Source organism: Salvia splendens, chromosome 14 (assembly GCF_004379255.2).
Source record: "Salvia splendens isolate huo1 chromosome 14, SspV2, whole genome shotgun sequence".
NCBI lineage: Eukaryota > Viridiplantae > Streptophyta > Magnoliopsida > Lamiales > Lamiaceae > Salvia > Salvia splendens.
In genome coordinates, this window is record NC_056045.1 from 2,334,171 (window position 1) to 2,356,437 (window position 22,267).

General features: G+C 34.4%; 2 protein-coding genes across 3 annotated transcripts; both read right to left on the minus strand.

The window, feature by feature from the left end:
• Nucleotides 1–1,584: 1,584 nt before the first annotated feature.
• On the minus strand, nucleotides 1,585–5,542 carry LOC121765848 (branched-chain-amino-acid aminotransferase 2, chloroplastic-like). Of its 2 annotated transcripts, none has more exons than XM_042162112.1 (10): nucleotides 5,225–5,542; nucleotides 5,096–5,145; nucleotides 4,832–5,003; nucleotides 3,590–3,766; nucleotides 3,376–3,507; nucleotides 3,189–3,287; nucleotides 2,559–2,675; nucleotides 2,225–2,320; nucleotides 1,942–2,054; nucleotides 1,585–1,855 (listed from the first exon to the last, which is right to left on the minus strand). In XM_042162112.1, exons 1-10 carry the CDS (start codon nucleotides 5,291–5,293, stop codon nucleotides 1,741–1,743), a joined length of 1,140 nt encoding a protein of 379 aa, XP_042018046.1. In that variant the 5' UTR covers nucleotides 5,294–5,542; the 3' UTR covers nucleotides 1,585–1,740. The 2 variants fall into 2 exon arrangements, with proteins under 2 accessions (XP_042018046.1, XP_042018045.1); XM_042162111.1 differs by having other exon boundaries at nucleotides 4,832–5,006.
• A 138-nt stretch (nucleotides 5,543–5,680) lies between these two features.
• On the minus strand, nucleotides 5,681–10,378 carry LOC121765850 (branched-chain-amino-acid aminotransferase 2, chloroplastic-like). Its single transcript, XM_042162113.1, has 10 exons — nucleotides 10,188–10,378; nucleotides 10,059–10,108; nucleotides 9,825–9,993; nucleotides 7,775–7,951; nucleotides 7,557–7,688; nucleotides 7,373–7,471; nucleotides 6,827–6,943; nucleotides 6,564–6,659; nucleotides 6,013–6,125; nucleotides 5,681–5,928 (listed from the first exon to the last, which is right to left on the minus strand). The coding sequence occupies exons 1-10, from the start codon at nucleotides 10,254–10,256 to the stop codon at nucleotides 5,814–5,816; spliced, it is 1,137 nt and encodes a 378-aa protein (XP_042018047.1). The 5' UTR covers nucleotides 10,257–10,378; the 3' UTR covers nucleotides 5,681–5,813.
• Between the last annotated feature and the right edge of the window lie 11,889 nt (nucleotides 10,379–22,267).

Sequence of the window (22,267 nt, forward strand, 5' to 3'; positions counted from 1 at the left end):
CAATACAACATTGAGGATAGCCTCCACTTTGACCACCAAGGTAAGATAGCCAAGTCCGTTGGGCCGTCCGGCCCCCCTTCCCCGGGTTCTGCTTGCTCGACGACTGCGAGGCCAATTTCTGCTAGACATTCCAAGAAACAAAAGAGATGATGTATTATGCAATGGTTGCTTGTTAACTTTATGTAGTATGTTTTTTCAGGGTGTTTGCCTTCTTATCTTATCATGTCTTACTAGTACTACTAGGTGGCGTTCGGTTACCATGACTAATATCATGAGACTATCCATCTAGGATTAAGTTGTGTGATTATTTTAGTTGGAGGGAGGAGGCTATGACTAATTATCATGAGACTATCCATCTAGGATTAAGTTGAAGGGTTCAATCTTATGAATCAAACATAATACATATTTAATCATGAGATTTAATCTTGTCAACCGAACACCCCCTATTGTATAATCAATTTATTTTGGGACTTTTACCTGGGTAATATAAATTTAGTATACTAGCAGCATTGTTGGGCTTAAGAAGTGTAGTATTGTTGGGCTTCTTGGTCAGTCTTGATATTAATTTTTGTTATAAACTTTTAACAGTTTATAATTAATTCAATTAATTAAAAGTCTGCCAATTTTTAAGAAACTCCTTTCGTCTCATAATGTCTCATAAGAATGTCTCATAAGAGATCTTACACTTTCCTTTTTAGTTATACATAAATGATTATTACACATATCTACCATTATTAAACATTATTATAGGAGTTTGTTATGAGATAGCAAGCCTTCTTGGCTTTTCTCCATGGAGCAGATTGATGGAAAGCAAGTTAATCTTCACCAACAAAATCAGTCACCTGCAACGAATATCGACATAGCTAACCATGTACAGAATTCAAAGCTCTTACGCTGCCAAGATCTCTGTGTTGAAATGCTGTTTCGAAAGGTTCTTTGGTAGATGACTGACGATTTTAAGTGTTGGAAAAAAGTAGATATAATAATTCTACTATTTAGATTGCATAATTTGGTCAAATTTTAGTTAGTCCCCTTGAATATTAAAAGAAATACTATTAGATCTCCTTGAATATTAAAAGAAATACTATTAGATTATGAAATTTAAATTTTCTCTACTGTAACATACATATATAAAACGACGTATTCCATGATCCTTAAAACAATATTATTAAATTAAAATAAGTGTACCAACTTCAAATTGTATTGCTAAATTCAATACCAACTTTAAACTATTACGAGGTAGTAAAAAATTAGTAGAAATAAAGTGGAAAAAGTCAAATGATTTTTAAAAACAGAATATTATTATATCATACTCATGATGTGTAATATCAATATGGCTAAATTAGAAGTTTTGTTTTCATAATTTTCTAGACATAATTTTTCAAATTGGTTTTTCTTTTGGGACCCTCGAAAACCGATGAAATAGTAGCTTTTATTTTTTATTCAAAAATTCCCCAATTTTTCATAATAAATAATAGAAAATGCTCATAAACTCATACATAATTGACATTAGAAATCCTAAAAACTAATAACATAATATTAAAAGACTTAAAATAAAAAACTTCAAGACTGTACCATCTTGTCTTCGGAAAAAAATTCAAACTTTGATGAATAATTTTATATCTGAATTTAGATGTTTGATGGATTAAAATCTACTATCAAGGTTGGGGAAAATACACTCATTTTAGATGGTCGAGCTTCCAATTTTTTTTCTACATTATACTCAGGGAAGTTCTGTGATCACTCAATTTGAACTAACCATCCCCTGCTATCTTCAATCTCACCTCTTTGGATCCCAACAAGTCTCGAGTGAAGTTTCAGGCACCCGAGCTCAGTGCTCATCTTATATTCGACCCTGAAATGAACAATATAAAGAAACGGGAACATTGTCAGATACAAAAAGATTGAAACGCACTGCAGCCTTAGGAGTTCGAACTCAACCTGTTACCCTTGTATGTAATACTTCCTACAGGAGCAAGACTAACTGCGGTCCCAGTGCAGAAAACTTCGTCTGCCTCAAGTAGTTCTTCAATCGGAATAGAACGCTCCTCAACCTGTCCAAATTCAGAGAGAATGTAGACCTTTCAGACACAGTGAAACAAAGGATGTCGATGGATTAGTCATAAGATCTCTTCGGGGCTGGTATACAGAGACAGTAAAGTGGCCAGGATGGCCAAAGCTTGTGTTCCCGAAAATACCCCCTAGAAAATCCCACTGATTTTACCTGATAACCAAGATCTTGTGCAATATCCATGATGCTTTTACGCGTAATTCCTTCAAGAATCGTTCCATTGGTGGGGGGAGTGGAGATAACATTATCCTGTAAACATAAAAACCATCTGTGAGTAACCAGAAGTATATAATATCATCAGTTACAAACAATACAGGACATATTAATCGACTGCCATTGTAACGTAGCAATATTAACAGAATGCAAGAGCTCAAACATACTACCAAAACAAATACATATAAAATAGATTGCATGTTTAAATGCATGGTATACTGATTACCGACACACCTGCTGAACATTCTACACGAGAGAATTAGATGATAAATACCTTCAGCATGAAAACATTAGAGGCTGAGACCTCCTCAATGTCTCTTTTATTGTTTGCGTCCAGGTATAAGACATCGGAGAATCCTTTATCCTTGGCTCTCTTCATGGCTTTCAACACCTACACCGTTCAAAGTTATAATCTCGCCAATTGCATATGCACTCACACAGTATAAGGGTGAGATACGATGCATAAAAACATAACCATCTAATCACAAAATCATTCAGTGAGTTTTCCTCTACAAATATTTTCAATATGTAACAAGTAATTGCATATTTCCATACATTTCGCCAAAATTCGACGATGATTGAGATTTTAGAGCGAAAAAGAAAAGAAGATTCTAACTTAACAGCACAATTAGGTCTTAACTAAATATGATTACTAGCAGTTTATGACCTCAGCTATAATTTATTCACTAAATATCAAATGAACTTTGTAAATTTGTTAAATTTAGTCATGCATCAAAAACATTATTCCGATATTTCATACTGAGAAACATGTTTTTACAGGAGAGACGAAATTAATTGATATCAAAATCATAAAAATAAAAAACACTTAGGAAGAAGTTTCAGTAGCCAACTTCATTTAGAACTTTCATCAAACACTTGGAAGAAAGAGGCAACACTTAGATACCGGCGCATAATTCGTGACGCTCTTCACACCTCCAACACCGCCGCGGCCAGCGCGATGGAACTCATCCTCAACGTACAAGCTGATCGGCGCAGTCCCTTCCTGCAAACCACAACAACCAAACCTCATCCACCAACTCCTTAATATTCTCTTACTTCAATCAAATTAAAATTGAAAACATAAGCAAAACCTTGAAATAGTTTCCAACTGGAGAAGCATACACCAAAAATGTGTACTCGGAAGATGGCGCCAGCCCCAAAACCGGCCCGCTCCCTATCAGCAGAGGCCGAATGTACAGAGATCCTTTTCCCGGCGGAGGAATCTGCGCAATTGCAGGAGATGGAGAATGAGAAACCGCAAATGCAATCGGCTAAAGAAAGAAAAATAGATCGCTGATTGATTACAAATCGGCGGTTGGCGAGAGCGGTTTGCTTGACGGCATGGATGAATTGATCAACTGAAGGAGACTGCATACACATTCTGTCGGCGCCGATTTGCATGCGAATCGCGTTTTCTCGTGGGCGGAAGAGGAAGAGTCCGCCATTTCCGCTTCGGTAAGCTTTCGTGCCTTCGAAAACTCCCTGATCGATTGCACAAAAATTGAGCTGTGTTACTTCGTTCCTTTTTTTTTTTCTTTCTTTTTTTCTATTTCAGTGTAAAAAAGTTTTATCTTCAAATTAATAATTAAATAAATATAAATTTATAAAAAATAGTATTTTTCAAATTAATAATTAAATAAATATAAATTTAAAGGACAACACTACTACCAGAGACTCAAATTCGAAACATTTGGCCTTAAATATTAACTATTTCCACCGTTAAGCAAACTCGCACACAAGTAACTAGATCGCATCACGGTAGTTTCGAACCCGAGACCTTTGGCCTCACGCATTACCGTGTCAACTCATTCTCACTGACACACACGAGTGGGGCCTTTATTTATTTAAGATTGAGTGAGTGTGGTGGGCCTGGGTGGCCCGTGTAAGACATATCCTCGCATGTTAGCCCAGTGCCTTATTTTTCATTAAATTACCAACTTGATTTAGTTGGCAAGTTTATAAGTTGAATTAATAAATTATCATCAATTCATCATATCTGCATTTGTAAATGTAAAGATGTATTTATGACACCCTGAAATTAGATCGAATTTTTTAAAAGTAAAATATTTAATTTAATATTTGAAAAAAATAGGTATCATTACAATGTTTAATTTATAGAACAATTAATGAATTATTCTACCCGCATTTAACATAAATAATTATATTTTCTCAATGTTATAGTTTTTTTTTTGCATTAAGCATTGAGACGATTAAAACACACTTTTCAAGCATCAAAATCTTATATTGAAATTAAAAAATAAGTAATAAATATATTTCAGTTAAACTGGTGGACCTATCCCTTTTCAGGTCAAATCAATCTATTATAGGATTATTATGTCCATCTCTTAATAATATTATTTTTCATAATTAAAGAAAAATAACAAAATATATACTACTGGAGAGCTATAACAAAACATATTTGTGATTTAATGAATTAAAGAAAGAATAGAATGAAAAAAGTTAGTTTGGCAACTTGTGCCATAAAAATCTCATTTATTGTTCATCACAAATAGCTCCAAAAACACTGTTAAATGAAACAGAGAATACCTGTCCATAATTCAAGACTCCAGCAGCAGGATTCAATTCAATATTCCCAAAACGACTGAGTTGACCCGCCTCGAACTCGTCGTCTTCTTCTCCACACTTCATCACATACATATAATCCGTCTGCTCCAATCCGAATCCCAAATTCTCCCACTCCATTTCTTCCTCCACCACACTACTACACACATTCATTCAACAAATAATAATAAAAAAATTACTATAAAACATAAATCAAAATTAAATAAATCAAATTAAATCAATAACTACCTCTCTTGTAGAGGAGACGCAGCTTGACCTCCCAAAAACCTCACTCCAATCTAAAAAATTCACCGAAAATTGAGTGAAAATTCTGAAGTTAATGCAGAGAGCTCTGTTTTTTATAGCAGGCAAACAAACCTGTGATTTGTGGGGAGGCGTTGCTGTAATCCTGCGTAGGATTCTGCTGCTCGCAGTTTTGAAAATCATGTTTGTTTGATTTTTGGAGAGAGAGAGGAAGTTGAGAGTGAAGAGGAGGAAGAAGGGGTATGGATTGTCATGCAAATTTGCTATTATATCTGCTTGTTGGCCTAACTTTTTTGAACACTAAATGCTGTGATACGAATCTATTAATATACATCTACCTGTGTTTGATTCTATTGCTATAATTTCTCCCTTTAGGAAATTCGGACTAGACCTATACTATTCACGTGATATGGTATGTCAGTTATTTGATCCGGTCCAGAGATATCCACAGTCCACGGATCATGGACTACGTCTAGCTTTAATTAATTATTCATCGTCTTATCACTTACATATTTATTTAACTTATTCAATTTCAAATCAATATTGAAAGAATGCAAATTTGACTAGTAATTTACACCAACATACTATACCATAAAAGAGAATAATTTGGGGTTAATGAGATAGAGATTTAGACCAATTCTGCCAATCTTATTTACATTCATAGCATATATACTTACTAAAGTAGTCTAAATAAGTTTTAGGATCACTCAATTTGAACCAACCATCCCCTGCTATCTTCGATTTCACCTCTTTGGATCCCAACAAGTGTAGAGTGAAGTTTCAGGCACCCAAGCTCAGTGCTCATCTTATATTCGACCCTGAGAGGAACGATTCAAAGAAACGGGACGGTGTCAAATACAAAAGGATCGAAACGCATTGCAGCCTAAGGAGTTGGAACTCACCTGTTACCCTTGTGTGTAATGCTTCCTACAGGAGCAACACCAACTGCGGTTCCAGTGCAGAAAACTTCGTCTGCACTAAGTAGTTCTTGAATCGGAATGGAACGCTCCTCAACCTGCCCATATTCAGAGAGACTATAGAGCTTTCTATTGAACCAAAGGATGTTGATGCATCAGGAAGATCAACGAACAAGAAAGTATGTAATTGGTTGGTAACATCACGAAAGCATTTAAGCATCTGTATCGTACAGTGTAGCAGAAGACAACATAGGAAGCACCAGGTAACTATAGCCATCAAAGTAGGATAACTAGCTAATTTATAATGATAATAACCGTTTCTAGTAGGAAATGGACTAGTAATAACCTCTACTCGGGCTGATATACAAAGACAGGATACGCAAAGCTCTACTGCATCCAATAATACCACAATTGGCTAAGTGATGCCACATTCTGCTACGAGTTAAGCATGTGTTCCCGGAACCAGAGTTAAACGTTAGCCTAGCCACACATTTAAAATCATGAGTAACACCCCCTAGAAAATCCCATTGATTTACCTGATAACCGAGATCTCGTGCAATATCCATGATGCTTTTACGCGTAATTCCTTCAAGAATTGTACCATTGGTGGGCGGAGTGGAGATAACATTGCCCTGTAAACAGAAAAAGCATATGTGAGTCATCAGGAGTAAATATATCATCAGTTACAAACAATACAGCACATATTAATTGACTGCCATAGTAACCCTTAAAGAGTTAAATTCATGTTATACTGGCATACCTGCTGAACATTTACATGAGAGGATTCGGTGATAAATACCTTGAGCATGAAAACATTAGAAGATGAGACCTCCTCAATGTCTCTTTTGTTGTTCGCATCCAGGTATAAAACATCGGAGAATCCTTTATCCTTGGCTCTCCTCATGGCTTTCAACACCTACACGATATGAAAACAATATGCATCAAGCATACGCAGAATCACACAGTATCCGGGTGAAATAAGATGCAAAAAAACTAAAAAACAAAACCATCTTAACACAAAATATTTCCTTAGGCCAGTGAGTTTTCCATAAGGTAGATCATGTGCTCTACATCTAACCAAGTATTTTTGGTATGTAATAATTGCACATTTCCATATATCTTGACCAAATATGATTATAGCAGTTCATGGTCTCATGCTTTACTTGTTTTTCTAATTTATGACCTCAACTTTAATTTTATTATTGAACATCAAACGAACTTCGCAAATTTGTTAATTTTGTCATGCTTCAAAAATTCCATATTGTATATTCTATTTCTATCCAGTCGCCACCTTCTTTCAGAACTTACGTCAAACACTTGGAAGAAAGAGGCAAAATTTCCATACCGGCGCATAATTCGTGATGCTCTTCACACCTCCAGCTCCGCCGCGACCAGCGCGATGGAACACATCCTCGACGTACAAATTGATCGGCGCAGTTCCTTCCTGCAAACCACAACAATCAAACCTTATCCACAAACTCCTTAATAGTCCCTAATTCAATCGGAGCAAAATTGAAAACACACACAACCTTGAAATAGTTTCCAACTGGAGAAGCATACACCAGAAATGTGTACTCAGCAGCAGGCGCCAGCCCCAAAACCGGCCCGCTACCTATCAGCAGAGGACGAATGTACAGAGATCCAATTCCCGGCGGAGGAATCTGCTCAATTTTAGGAGATGGAGAATGAGAAACCGCCAAGGCAATCAGCTCAGGAAACAAAAATAGATCGCTGATTGATTGATTACCCAACGGCGGTTGGCGAGAGCGGTTTGCTTGACGGCATGGATGAATTGATGAACTGAGGGAGACTGCATACACATTCTTTCGGCGCCGATTTGCATACGAATCGCGTTTTCTTGTGGGCGGAAGAGAAAGAGACCGCCATTTTCGCTCCGGTAAGCTTTCGTGCCTTCGAAAATTCCCTGATCAATTTGAACACAAATTGAGCTTTTTTCACTTCATTCCATTTTTTTAAATTTTAAAGCCGCCTTTAATCTTTGAAATCAATAAAAATAACATAAAATTTTTGATACCATGATCAACTATAACCGTGAATTTTGATCCAAAAAGTAATAAACAAGATAAAACTCTATAAAAAGAATTAGTTACTGATGCATTTCTCTACCAAAATCATCAATAGTTTCGATCTAGTTGGTCATATTATAACCATATAACTTTTCAAATTTAAGAAAACGGATGCAATCATAAAGGTTGTCGGAGGCTATGCATTTAAGTTTTGGGTATAATTGCACTATTAATTTCAGGAATTTTACTATAAAGCTTAGCATTTTATATATTTCGGATATTTAATAGCATGGATATATGTCGTATTTACTTCAATTATATTTGGTTAAAATTTATTAATAAATTATAAAATAAAAAATTTGAAGTTAATATAAGATGTGGGGGCCATTATTTATTTAAGATTGAGTGGGTGTGATGGGCCTGGGTTGCACGTGTAAAACATATCTTTCCAAGTTAGCCCAACGTCTTATTGATCATTAAATACCCAACTTGATTTAGCTGTCAAATATTTATAGGTTGTATTCTTAAAGGATCATATATATGCATAAAGATGTACTCCATTTATGACAACCTCGAACTAGAATAGTATTTTTCAAATTTAATATTTAATTTTACATACAATATAATAATAAGTATCATTTCATTATTAATATGTATGTAAAATAATTATTTAAATTACGACATAGTATAAAGTAATGGTTCTATCCACAATTAACATAAATAATTACATTACATAATTACAATATATGCTCTGGATCCGCTACTGATTTATATAATATTTCCAAATTCTCATTTCACTAGTGAGAGATATTTTGTTTGTTTTATTTGCCAACAATAATGTGAGATATTTTAGTTGTTTTATTTGACAACAATAACCGATATAGTTGTTTTTTTTCTTTCAATTCTATCTTGATCTATCGACTCTAACCATATTATTACCATACAAGAAAATGTAAAAACCTTTCAATAATAATTTTGAGTACTTGATAGTTTAGTAGGACCGTCACAAATTTTACATGGCTTGAAAAGGAAATACATGTGTAGACAGACGTGTACTCTTTTCCAATGAAAACAACATTGGTCTTTTGGAGTTTCGGGACCGAAAATTTAATCAAAGAATTCGGAAGACTTAGCTTAGGATTTAAAATATTAATCCATTTTTACATTGTATTCCACGTCACAATTCTACTTAATTTGTCTTTCAATTAGGCTTATAATTCGAGTGTTAATAATGAAAATCGATAGCTCATGACTATATAACTAAGCTTTAATTATAAGAATAAATCAATGATACTTTACAACATGTTTAATATAAGTATTTTAACTATTTTGTGCAATTTATGATTTGTGCAATGTGGGGTAATTGGGGTCTGATTGGCAAAGATGATATATCACGCGAATAATATTGATATAGCTTTGATTTCTAATATAGGACTTATATTGATATAGCTCTGATTTCTAATATAGGGACTATAAGTCTGTAACAAAATAGCACCACTTGCATCAAAAAATTGAGAAAAAAATAAACAAAAAGATAAAAATTTTAAGTTTGGCCACTTGTACCATGAACTCTCAGATCAAAAATTGAACAAAAAACAAAAAAGAGTAAAATGGCAAGTTAGGCAACATATGCCATGAAACTCTCAAATCATTAAAACACATGTTCAGAAAAACAGATGAGAGAGAAGACAAAAAAAACATTTATTATGAAATTTTTTGATCATCACTTCAAATTCAAAATAAATCCAAAAAATACTGAAAAAGGAATACCTGTCCATAATTCAAGACTCCAGCAGAAGGACTCAACTCAATATTCCCGAAACGACTGAGTTGACCCGCCTCGAACTCGTTCTCTTCTCCACACTTCATCACATACATATAATCAGTCTGCACCAAACCAAATCCCAAATTCTCCCACTCCATTTCTTCCTCCACCACACTACACACATTGAATAAACAAATTAAAAAAATACTTATAAAACACTAATCAAAATCAGTAACTACCTCTCTTGTAGAGGAGACGCAGCTTGACCTCCCAAAAACCTCACTCCAATCTAAAAATTTCACGAAAAATTGAGTGAAAATTAGGAAGTAAATGCAGAGAGGTCTGTTTTTGAAAGGAGGCAAACAAACCTGTGATTTGTGGGGAGATGTTGATGTAATCCTGCTTAGGATTCTTGTGGTTGCGGTTTTGAGAAACATTCTTGTTTGATATTTGGAGAAAGAGAGAAAGTTGTGTTTGAAGAGGAAGATTTGAGATGGATAGACATGCAAATTGGCTATTTAATCTGATTGCTGGCCTAACTTTTTTTATGCACTATATATGTTGTGATACGTATCTTTGAATTTGCATCTACGTCTGATTGATTCAATCTTTCTATTCATATACTTGCTCCCTTTAGAGCATCTCCAATAAGACTGGACGTCAAATAGCCCTCACATAGCCTTCACACTGCCACATCATCAGCACTACAATTCTCCTGCAACATCAGCTTGTCACATCAACTGGACATCAAATAGCCCTCACATACCCTTCACACTACCTATCCACATCACTAATAACAATTATATAATTTAATTTACATTCGTATCAACATACGAAATTTAATTTACGAGACAAATACGGAAAATTCGAATAATAATATTAAAACTTAAAAAGTACATTAATTTTTAAAAAAAATTACAATAATTTTAAAAAAAGTATAAAAATTAAAAAGTACATTAATTTTAAAAAGTAAAACAAAATCACTCCTCGCCGCCGTCCTCGTCTCCGTCGTCGCCCAGCGCTTCTTCACCGTCGTCGCCGCCGCCTCCGTCGCCACCTACGCCGCGGCTATTCCCGCTGGTGTCCCTCCTCATCGCCTCCAATTCTTCACGCTGGCTCTGGAGCAATACACGAAGAAAATCCTTCACCTCGGGGTCCACCGCCGCTTGGAAGTCGGCTAAGGTCTTCACCATTTGAGCGCGCGTTTGTTGGCGCGCGAAGAATTTGAGCTCCTCGGTAGACCTGCCGAGGGGGGATGTCGAATGGACCCCCTGGGAACTCGGGGTGCCCCCCCTCGCAACCTGTTGCGCCCGCCTTTGGCCAACCGGGCGAGGTCGGCGACCGAACGAACGAGGAGTCGGGACCTCCTGGGCCGTCTCGGGGAGGTCTGTCGAACCACTGCTGCTGCCGCTATAATCTCCGGTATAGTTCAGTTTCTGCCTCTTCGGCCAGCCAGCGTCGACGCCTGCCCGGAATTTCTCCGACTCGTTGAGCACAACGTAGCAGTTCCAGTATGTGAACTCATAGTACTTCTTCTGCGGATCGGGGTAGGCTCTCTCCGCAATCCTCCTGCAGTCTTCCTCTGTTTGGCCACTGGTCTGCATGCAGAGGGCGTTGGCGTACAAACCCAAAAATCGAGAGACGCCAGACCTGATTCGGTCCCAGCACTTCCGGACCTCCTCCCCGGTGCACGGTCTCCCTTCAGGGCAAAATGCCCTGTAGGCTGCGGCTATCTTGGCCCACAAGTTGACGATCCTCTGGTTGTTCGAAACGAGAGGATCGTCGCAGACACTCACCCACGCCTTGGCAACCGCAACGTTCTCCGCGTCTGTCCACTTCCTCCGGCCCCGGATTTCGGCCTCCGGCTGCGACGACTCGCCGACCTTCTTGGCCTTGCCCTTCTTCTTACCCCGCCCTACTCCCTAGCTTTGAATGAGAGTTTCCGGAACCTCGTTAATATCAAAACCCAAGTCCGCTAAGGAGAAGGTCTCCGTATACTGTGCATCCGTTGGGGTCGATGTGTGCGAAGAACCGGTGGAAAAATCAAAAGTCGGCCGATAGGCGTTGTCCCCCCCGTGCGTCCCCTGCGCCGGGGGAATCATCTGCTGCGCCGGTGGCTGCATCCCGGGTGCCCACCCCGGCATCATCTGCATAGGGGGCTGCATGCCGGGTGCCCACCCCGGCATCATCTGCTGCCACGGGTACATGTTGTAGTACCCGGTCATCGGAGGCCAACCACCTCCCCCAGGAGCCAGGGAAGTATGGGACCCTACCCCGTGAGTCGGGGGCGTCTAAGACCCTACACCGGGAGGCGGGGGAGTCTGAGACCATCCCCCGGGAGTCACTGGAGTACCTTCGTAGTTGTTCTCCATTGCTCGTTATTGATCTTGAACAGAAAGTAAGGTAGAGAGAGTACTCGTTAAAACAAGTGGTGCGAATGAAAATGACGTTCAAAGCGCGTATATATAGTGTTTTCGAATTTTTTTTTTTTAATCTGACGCCGGTTTGACGCCGAATAGGGGTCCTACAATGGCGCCGTGAGGATCGGCGTCGGAACCGGCGTCATCGCGCGAATCGGCATGACCACGCCGATTTTGACGCCGATTTCGCCGACGCCGGTTCCAATGGTTCGGCGTCAGAACCGGCGTCGGCGAAAAATCGGCGTCGCGATTTTGACTCCGGCATTGGAGATGCTCTTAGGGCACTCGCGGACTAGGCCACTGAGTCGGGCAAGACCTGTACTGTTCACGTGACATATCGGCTTTTCAAGCTAAGTTAGAAAAATCCACTGTCCACGGGTCTCAGTGAGGTCTGACCTTAATTAGTTATTTATGGTTGTATCACTTATTTTTCTGAATTTATTTGCATTATTAATTTTTTTAATATATATATATATAGTAGTATTTATTTAAATAGTAGTAATATTTTAAAAATTAATACGCCTATATAACTTAGTGTAATTGTAATTACGGACCTTGATACTTTTTCTGTCCCATAAAAGCATGAATATTACTCCTGCCTTTTTGTTCTTTCTCTACCATAATTTGTCACAATAAATACTGTTATTGTCGTAATTTATTTATAATTCATTTACATGCAATACATATAACACTATAAATTCTATAACCTTTTTTCTAAACTCAAAATATAAACAACACAAATTGTTTAATAAATCATCTAAAAATATGTTTGTCTAGACGGTCATAAATGGTATAGCATGTTGTCGTTTTTGAGGTTGTGTAAATGCTCGAGCCATGAATCATTTAGGACAGAAACTACAACAAGAAACAATGAATGTAATATAAATATAAAATAAATGCATTTACCAAAAATACTATACAAATAAAATAGCTGACGAACACAATAAAGAAGAAGCAATAGGACACAACATTATAATCTTCAGTAACTCCTTTTTAATATTATAAGGCATAATATGAATCTCACTTTTATATGGATTATTAGTTTATAACGAAATGTAAGTATAATAAATTAATAAAATGTGACATATTTTGATTTATAAATAGACTTTTATTGATGACACATATCAAAATGGCAAAATGAGATTTTTAATGTTGAACAGACAAAGTATTTTTTAAAACTTGGTGCTATTGTTGTAGTAGTTGATAAGAAGGGTATTTGATTTTGTTGATTAAGCATAATTTGAGTAAGGAAGTATATATATTGTCTTTAATTTGGTTGATGAATGCCTAGCTGGTTGAGGGAAATACCATAACTGTAATAAAAGGGGTTGGTTGATACAATGAATTTGATAGAGATGGGTATGCTGTTTTTGAGCACATGGACTCCTGCCCCTGCTCATACCTAGCCTAGCTGCACCTGCATGGGTTGCGTCGCGGGCCTCTTGTTAACGTTAAAATATTGGCCGAAGGTATTAAAAAAATTAATTTAATATGTCCGACGATAAATATGTGACGTTTTAGTGGCTCAAATTTAAGAAATATGAATAAATTTGAATGAAAAAGTTAGTAGAATATAAGTCAGACTTATATATAAATATCAGTGAAATATGCTAAAGAAATGTGGAGTCAATTTATCTTCTATAATAAAGGTCTGTTTGGTAAGGCTCGTTTGGGAGATGGACCACAATTAATGGCAAAATAAAACATGTATTGGTTGAAGTAGGAAGTTATAGTAATTTAAATCTTTGATCAAATTATGATCAGTTTCATCAAGTTTGAAAACAAATTATTAAGTCACGAATACTTTTTTTTTCTCACTTGTCTCTCTCGTGTATAAAATGACGTTTTCCTGCGATATTCAAACAATGTTGTCTCATTAAAATAAAAAATATAAAAGAAATCAAGTGAAAATACTTCTTTTACTATGCTAATGTCATTTGATGGTTGCCAAAAGATGTCATTGGTACCTGGATATGACAATTAATTAAGAATTAAATTTCTTAATTTCATATTTCATTTTCAAAACTTAAAAAACTAATTAATCAAACCAAATTTCATGAATTAAATTACTACTGTATTCTTGATTTATGAGTGATATAATAAGAATAAAATAAGGTGGCGTAATGAAACATATTCGTGATTTAAAATAATGCGTTTGATTTACTGTATTAATTCAATTTACATATCATTGTTTATGGATGTAATTATAGAGAATAGTTTATGATAAATACCAAAACTTTTTTTAAAAACTTATAATATGGTGAAATAGCTATATTGGATGAGTGAATTACATTTTTAGGTCCTATACTTTCAGCAACGAACATTTGCGGTCCATATACTTTTAAAATATCATTTGCAGTCCTCAAACTATACTCTTTGCACGTTTAAGGTGTTTTTCACTTTTTGATCAAATTTTTGGACAAAAATGCCCCCGAAAGCCTAAAAGGAATTTTTGTACACTCACTCTCCAAAAGTAGGTACTTATATTGATATTTATGTTAATTTAGGTAATTTAAATGTGAATTTTATTTTATAATGATTTTTATTCGAAATGGCTATAGTATAAAATTTGCATAGGTTTTAATCTTGAGTTTTAACTTAAAAATAAAATTATTCTATTTCCTCGCACCTATTCTATTTCCTCGGTGAATCAATTAAAATGTTGATCTATAACAAAAAAACGAGGTTCACATTTTAAAAGTATTTAGAAAATTTTAAAATATCGTGACTTTTGCTTTTAAGTACAAATTATTTAATATTTTAATATTTCAAAAATATAGAGTGGTAGCAATTACAAATATAAGAGTATTATACTATTATTTCATTTTTATGCCAACTAGACGGCTTCTTCCTGAAGCTCTTGAAAACTATTTTTATTCTCTGTAAGTTTATAATCTCACAGATTCAGCTCTTCCCAATCATTCAATAATGGCCATTGACTCTTATGCAGAACAATTTCTGTAAAGGTTAAACATAATTTTTTTTAAATTTGGAAAATTTTTTAACAAGAGAAATTGGAAAAAAAATTAAATTGGGTATGTTTTTACTAGTTCTGCCCATGTGCACTACACGCTATAATCAATTGAAACAAAAATTATTCGAATAAAACACAAACCATAGTTAAAGTAATCAAGCTGACATAAATATCAAAATAAGTACTTACTTTTGGAGAGTGAGTGTATAAAAATGCCATTTAGGCTTTTGGGGGCATTTTAGTCCAAAAATTTGGCCAAAAAGTGAAAAAGCACCTGAAACGTGAGTGGTATAGTTTGGAGACCGCAAATGATATTTTACAAGTATAGGACCCGCAAATAATCGTCGCTAAAAGTATAGAGCCTACAAATGTAATTCAGTCATATTGGATTTTGCAGTTGGTTACTCACTCATTTAATGAGAACAATAGAACCACTATCTCCAAATTAATGAAATTCTTAGACAGGAATCAGTTGAAGAATTTAATGCAGGCAACCAACCACTATCTCCAAATTGTAATGCTATATTTTGGCAGAAAAATAAATCTCTTACTAATATATGTGGGTATTTTTAGTATTTTAAGATTATCGACTGTCAATGGTGCGACATTATACACTGTGTATGTAGTAGATAATTCCTAAAAGCATTAACATTATCATAAATCAATTATCTATGAATACAAATATACAATATAAGATGTTACAAGCGCAATCAATCGTTATGCGTAAATGGGAAGTATTTACACATAATTAATTCAAGTTGAATTTTCTTAGAGCAAATAAAAAGTTATTGCACCGATCAATTTATTTCTGCACATTTATGTGCCTATATTATTAATGAAGGTTACAAAAAGTCTAGATTCAAGCAGTGTATACATTAATTATTCTACTAAACGTGTTCGATTTTAATTCATTTCTTGTACTTGATACTATTTATTTGTAGGTATGAATCTGGATTTGGAGACATTTTAATTATAAATTTATTTATATTTCAATCCCTTCTTATTATAGTATAATAATTTTTAATTTTATGGCTAAACAAATATTTGAATAATTGGATATTTAACAAACACATGTTGTGCTCACACACAAAACACTAAACACACACAACACAAGTCACACAATATTGCACACACAACACAAACACGACACAAACGCTCCCACGCACATCGACATCATATGAAAATAAAATAGCGTGAACAACAATCAATAAAAGTATATGTCATGTTATATTAATTTTTACTTTTCAAATAAATAATTTTGAATTAGATTATAGTACATTGTTTCTTCTATTTAATATGTCTATTTTTTTCTTTTTAATATTGAATTTTCTCTCTCCTTAGTAAAATAACGAATTACATTCTCTTTCTAAACAAATCTCATATTATAATTTTGAAAAATGGCGTGCCGAATAAATGAGCCGGAGATAGTAATTATATATTGATTACTTAATATATTAAACTAATAGTTTGAAGTTAAATTAGAATATTATTATATCGAATCCAATTCCGTAAAATGGCAAATAGAATATAATTATACTAAACCAACCCTCGTGAAAACACTTGCTTCCAAATTCAAGGAACCATAGACGATAGTTTTTAAATGACACCCACATTTTTTAAGTGTGATTATTGATTTATGTGTTTGAATCTGTGAATTGGACATCACATTATGAATTTATGGCTTTAGTTTTGGCACTTGGAGTTGGAGGCTAGGGGTTCTAAATATGATTAATAATGAATTTTCGGATGGTTTTAAAATAGGATTAATAATGATTTTTTGGATGGGTCTTTGAATAGGATTAATAATGATATTTTGGATGGGTTTTTAGACCATCTCCAACCATTTTACACCTAACTCAAACTCATTTTCGAGTATACATTACACCAAAAAGTAATTTTACTTCAACAATTTACGCCAAATTCAAAATTTACATTTTGTCTTACAAAATTTTTACAGTAACACCATATTTTGTATTGTTTCACAAAAAACACAAAAAATGGGATTAAGTTTGGTGTATGGTTGGAGAAAATTTCTATACCAAAACTCATTGGCATTTAGATAATGATTCGGAAGGAGATTAGAAAGGGAAGAAATGTACATAATTAAATTGGCACAATGATTAAATCAAACGTTTTTCTCGAATATTGTCAAAAAGATAAACCCAAAGATCATGATGGAGATGGCCACTCAAAGCCATTGGTGACACCTAACACCCATCTTCTATCCATAATTCAATAATAGAATATCTACTTTCCATAATTCCATAGTTAATAGAATATTCCTTTAAGTTAAAGTTTGATTTAGAAAATAAAAAGTAGATAATTAAGTAATCCACATCATGTCGCAATTGTTTGTACAAGTTCAACTGATGCCATAATCTATGTCAATTTAATTCGAATTTTGACAGATAAGTCTCAAATCTAAATAGATCGATATATAAAACGACAATTTGAATGGTCCAATGTCAATTTATATGAACTAATTCATATCAAATTAGTACAAGTATGTTACTCTCGTGTAATCGTGTTGTTGGAGTATCATTTTTGTGTTAGCGTTTTCTATTTTTTGGGTTAGCTATTGTTGAGTTGTGACGTTTTGTCGAGGTGTTTGGTTTATTGTCATTGTGCTTTTTTTATTTATTAAGGATATTTGCCCTATTAAGAAATTTTTGAAATTTTGTTTTTTTTCTAAAAACTTTGAAGTTGACATATAATATCATGAACTTAAATAGTTATTGAATTTTTCCCACCGATGACAAATTTTGACTAGATTAAAATGAGATGGATAGCCATATCTGGTATCTAGGGACTTTGTAATAAGATCGTTCGTGATATTATACGCCAAGTTTAAAGTTCATGAGAAAAAATAAATTTTTAAAAAGTTTCATAATATTGGACGTCAATATTCCTTAACTAAATCATCGATCTCAAAGAAAAAGAAAGTTCAAAATTCAAACAAATCAAAATTTACATAGTCAAAATTGAATGCGCAAGTATAGGACTAGAAGCTAGAAGAATAGTAGAGAAAGATGAGTATGGCTACTTCCAAAAAGGATGGATTAATGATAGATAACGAGGTAACTCTCTTTTTTTTTCTCATGAAAGATAAGAGTGACAATCTTGTATACATTCATGAATCATAGCTAAGGTCTCCAGCTCAGCCAAACTCAGGAATTACAATCTCATAATTGACCTTTTTTATTTTGGCTTTTTCCTTCTATTTCGTGGGAACTCTAAATATTAATAGTAATATACTAACACATGGATATTATACATATTTTTTTAACAATAAAATACCAGAAATAGGTGGCAACGACAGAACGATTCTCACAAACTCATTAAAAAGGCTAACATCATATCTAATCCTAAACTTAGAAAAGAAATCAAAACGACATAGACAACTATCAGAACGCAGAACCAACATGGGGCATCCACAATCAAAGGAATAAAAAAAGGGCTAAAAACCAAATAAGCAAACAAGACCCTTAGGCCTCGTTTGGTTGCTATGTTAGCCCTAGATAGTCCATTTTATCTATGTTTTGGTTGCCATGATACTACTATCTCTAAGCCCGAAAATTTGCTAAAAGCCGCCTATGCCCGGTGGACTATCCACAAATTTGTGAATACACTATACCACCCAATAGCAGCGATAGTGTACTGTTTCTCTATGATAGTCACTATTGCCCTCTCTCTCTCTCCCACTTTTACTCACTTTCTCTCTCTTCTGCAACTCTTCTCTCACCCCCACTAGATTTCTCAACTGTCTCTCTCTCTCCTCTCCCTCTCTACGGTAGCGGCTGCCACCGGCGGTAGCAATGGTTCACTTTGGCCGATTTCGTTAAAATCTAGAATTAACATCTTCGCAGCTGCCGTCGCACCACAATAACTTGGCAAAATCTTGTTACTATCGTGGAAATAATTGGCCATTCACATCTTCGCGATTGCCACGACCACGAATTTGTGTACGCCTGCTTCGAGAAGCCGCTCATCCTCACGTAGTCAGCTGCGCTGCTCGAGATCCTCCACAGCCTCGCCAGAATCGTCAGATCTCCGGTTACCTCCACTCTGTCGTAGGTCACCTCACCGATGATCACTAAGATAGTTAGATACTCATTTTTCAGATTGAAGGAGGCGTTCGGATATGCGCAGTCGGTGCTGATCTGCAGTACAACACGTTTCTGATGTTGTACCCTACCGAAATCACGAGCGAGGTGCGGCTGATCTCCTAAGCACTGACGTATTTGAAGGAATCAGGGGACAAATTCAGCATCAGGATGCTGAATAGGAGGACAAATTCAGTAATTTTTGTTAATCTTCAAAGCTCATTCTATTGAATGATTTTGGTGGTGTTTTCATTATATTTTTGGAGTTGGGCTTCTCATTAATTGAAGTCAGAATGTTATTTCTTCAAAATCAGTCTTTTTTTTCAAATTTTCAATGGAAATTTTAATTTGTTCATCTTTTCTTGGGACATTTTAATTATGATTTGTATTAACCTCGCATTGTGTCTGGTACTTACAATATTGATTATCGTTAATAATTTTGTTGATAGCATGATCATTAACACCCATTTACTTAACTTAATCATAAAATAGAGATACACATTTACATACAAATATATTTAGTAACAAGGACATTTTTGTTATTTTACATCTTATCTATAAAACACTATCTTGTCAATCAAACAACATCATAAAAATACTATCTGACACTATCTCATTTTCGGCCCGAAAATGTTATCTTAAGATAACTATCTTGCTATTTTCTATCATGGCAATCAAACGAGCCCTTAAGATCAAATTAGAAAACAAACACAATAGAACTAGAGACATAACATGCACTTATACATATTAAATAGAGTAAATGTCAAAATTGGTCCTGAACATATGTTCATTTTAAGATTTTGATCCTATACTTTATCTTTTGAATTTTTACATTCTGAACATTTCAACTCGGATTACAATTGGTCATATACTAATTGTTCCGTTAGTTTTTAACGGTCAACGGGTTTAATCCCGATATTGACCAAATTAAACTATTAATTATAATTTTTACTCCCTAATTATATTCTTAATTATTTTAATAAATTATCATTTAAAATATAAAACAAATAATATGAACATAACGGAACAATCGTAAAATGGACATATGTTCAAGAACTTGCATTGAAATCAGAATGATAAGATATTTCTCCTCTAATTAGTAGGCCAGAGTTCCAAACAATGAAAGATATTGATTTGCGTTTTGCTTGTATGTCAGTGTGTGCATCTATAACTTTAAATGATACTGTAGTTTTTTTTATTACAAATGCTAAAATCAAAACGAAAGCATACAAGATAGTAACAATACAAAAGTAAATCGAAATATAAACAACATTAAAAAAGTAATGACATAAACCTAAAGTAAAAATTATATACGGACTATTTTATAAAAACCACTATATATGAAAAGGAACGAGGAGCAGTGTGGTCTGCTAACCTATCACGAACACAAGAATAACGTAACTCTAACAAGTACTCCATTTAAAATCTATCAAAAGACAAGACTTGCCAACTGAAATTGGATTTTTCCAAAATTAGGATATGTGGTTTTTTTGGAAAGTTCCTATTGTAGCATTGTAGTTTAATAAGCAATTTAAGATCAAAGATGGGCAAAGATTATAGAAAGCAATTTTCACATTAATTATAAGAACTTTCCCCAAAGAAATTTGATGTTGATGGGTATCTGCCTGCGCCATTAATTGTCGAATATTAGTACATTTGGACAAACAAATTTATTTTACTTGAAATATAACAAACTTGTGCACATGGCTAGGTCAAATATATAATTGTCTAAAAAAACTTATTCAAATTTATTGAGTATATACTCTACAATGTGTTTGGTTTTTTAGATTAAATAATAATGATGTATAATATAGTATGACTTTAATTAAAATATACTAGTACTAAATACTTATTCATTTTATTGGGTATATTTACTTTACAACGTGTACGATTTGTTAAATTAAATAACAATTTATAACAATATAGATAAGCCATATTTAAATCCAGAAAATAATTGGTTTGTTGACTTCGCAACTTTAATATGATTAGAAACATGTTTAATTTGCGATACTGTTATACAGTGTCAAGTTAGTACTACCTTTCTCAAAAAAAAAAAAAAAACTCTCTCCATCCCATAAAAATATAGGCGGATAAGATGATACGGGAATTAAGATAAAATTGGTAAAGTAAGAGAGATGAGAAGAATGAAAAGTTAAAGTAGGAGAGAGGAGGAGAATGATAGTTAAAGTAGAGTTAATAGATAGTGGGACCTATATTATTAAATTGATATAATTTTCCAAAAATGGAATGCACATATTTTTGTGGGACGGATGAAAATGGAAAATGCACATATTTTTATGGGACGGAGGGAGTAAATCAATTTTATTATATTGGACCGTACATCAAAATTAAACTAGAGTAATTCTAAAAATGAAAAATTTTAAACTAATATGGTATTATTTTAAATATGGATCTCATAATCAACTAACATTACTTCTACCATATTTTTCTCATATTTCACTTTCACTATCAACTGTACATTAAAACTTATGTCATTTATAATTTTGTCTATTTTTTTTGGACGGAGATAATATATTTGTACACCCTATAAAATACTTCGACCGAAAATCGCAAAAGACCACATGTTGTAGATGATGTCTTAACTTAAGTATTGGATCCGATTTTACAGACCAAACATGAGCCCAAGACTACAAACCAAATTCCTTTTAGCCTAATAGTTGGGCCTGCATAGGTTGTTTTACTTGTTGAGTTAGCATACGCATTTAAATTGGGTCTGCATATTATATTGGGCCTCCAAAGTATGATTGGGCTTGCATAAGAGAACCAATTAATTTGGACTATTTTATGGAGTATAAAAAATGGTTGAATCGAGAAATTACAAAAGCATTTCTGGAAGGTGTAGTTTGGAATGTCTTATTCAATTTGGAAGGTGCAATGTTTCATTTCCAATAGGCAAATCTTTGTATAAATAGAGGTATTATGTGCATTCA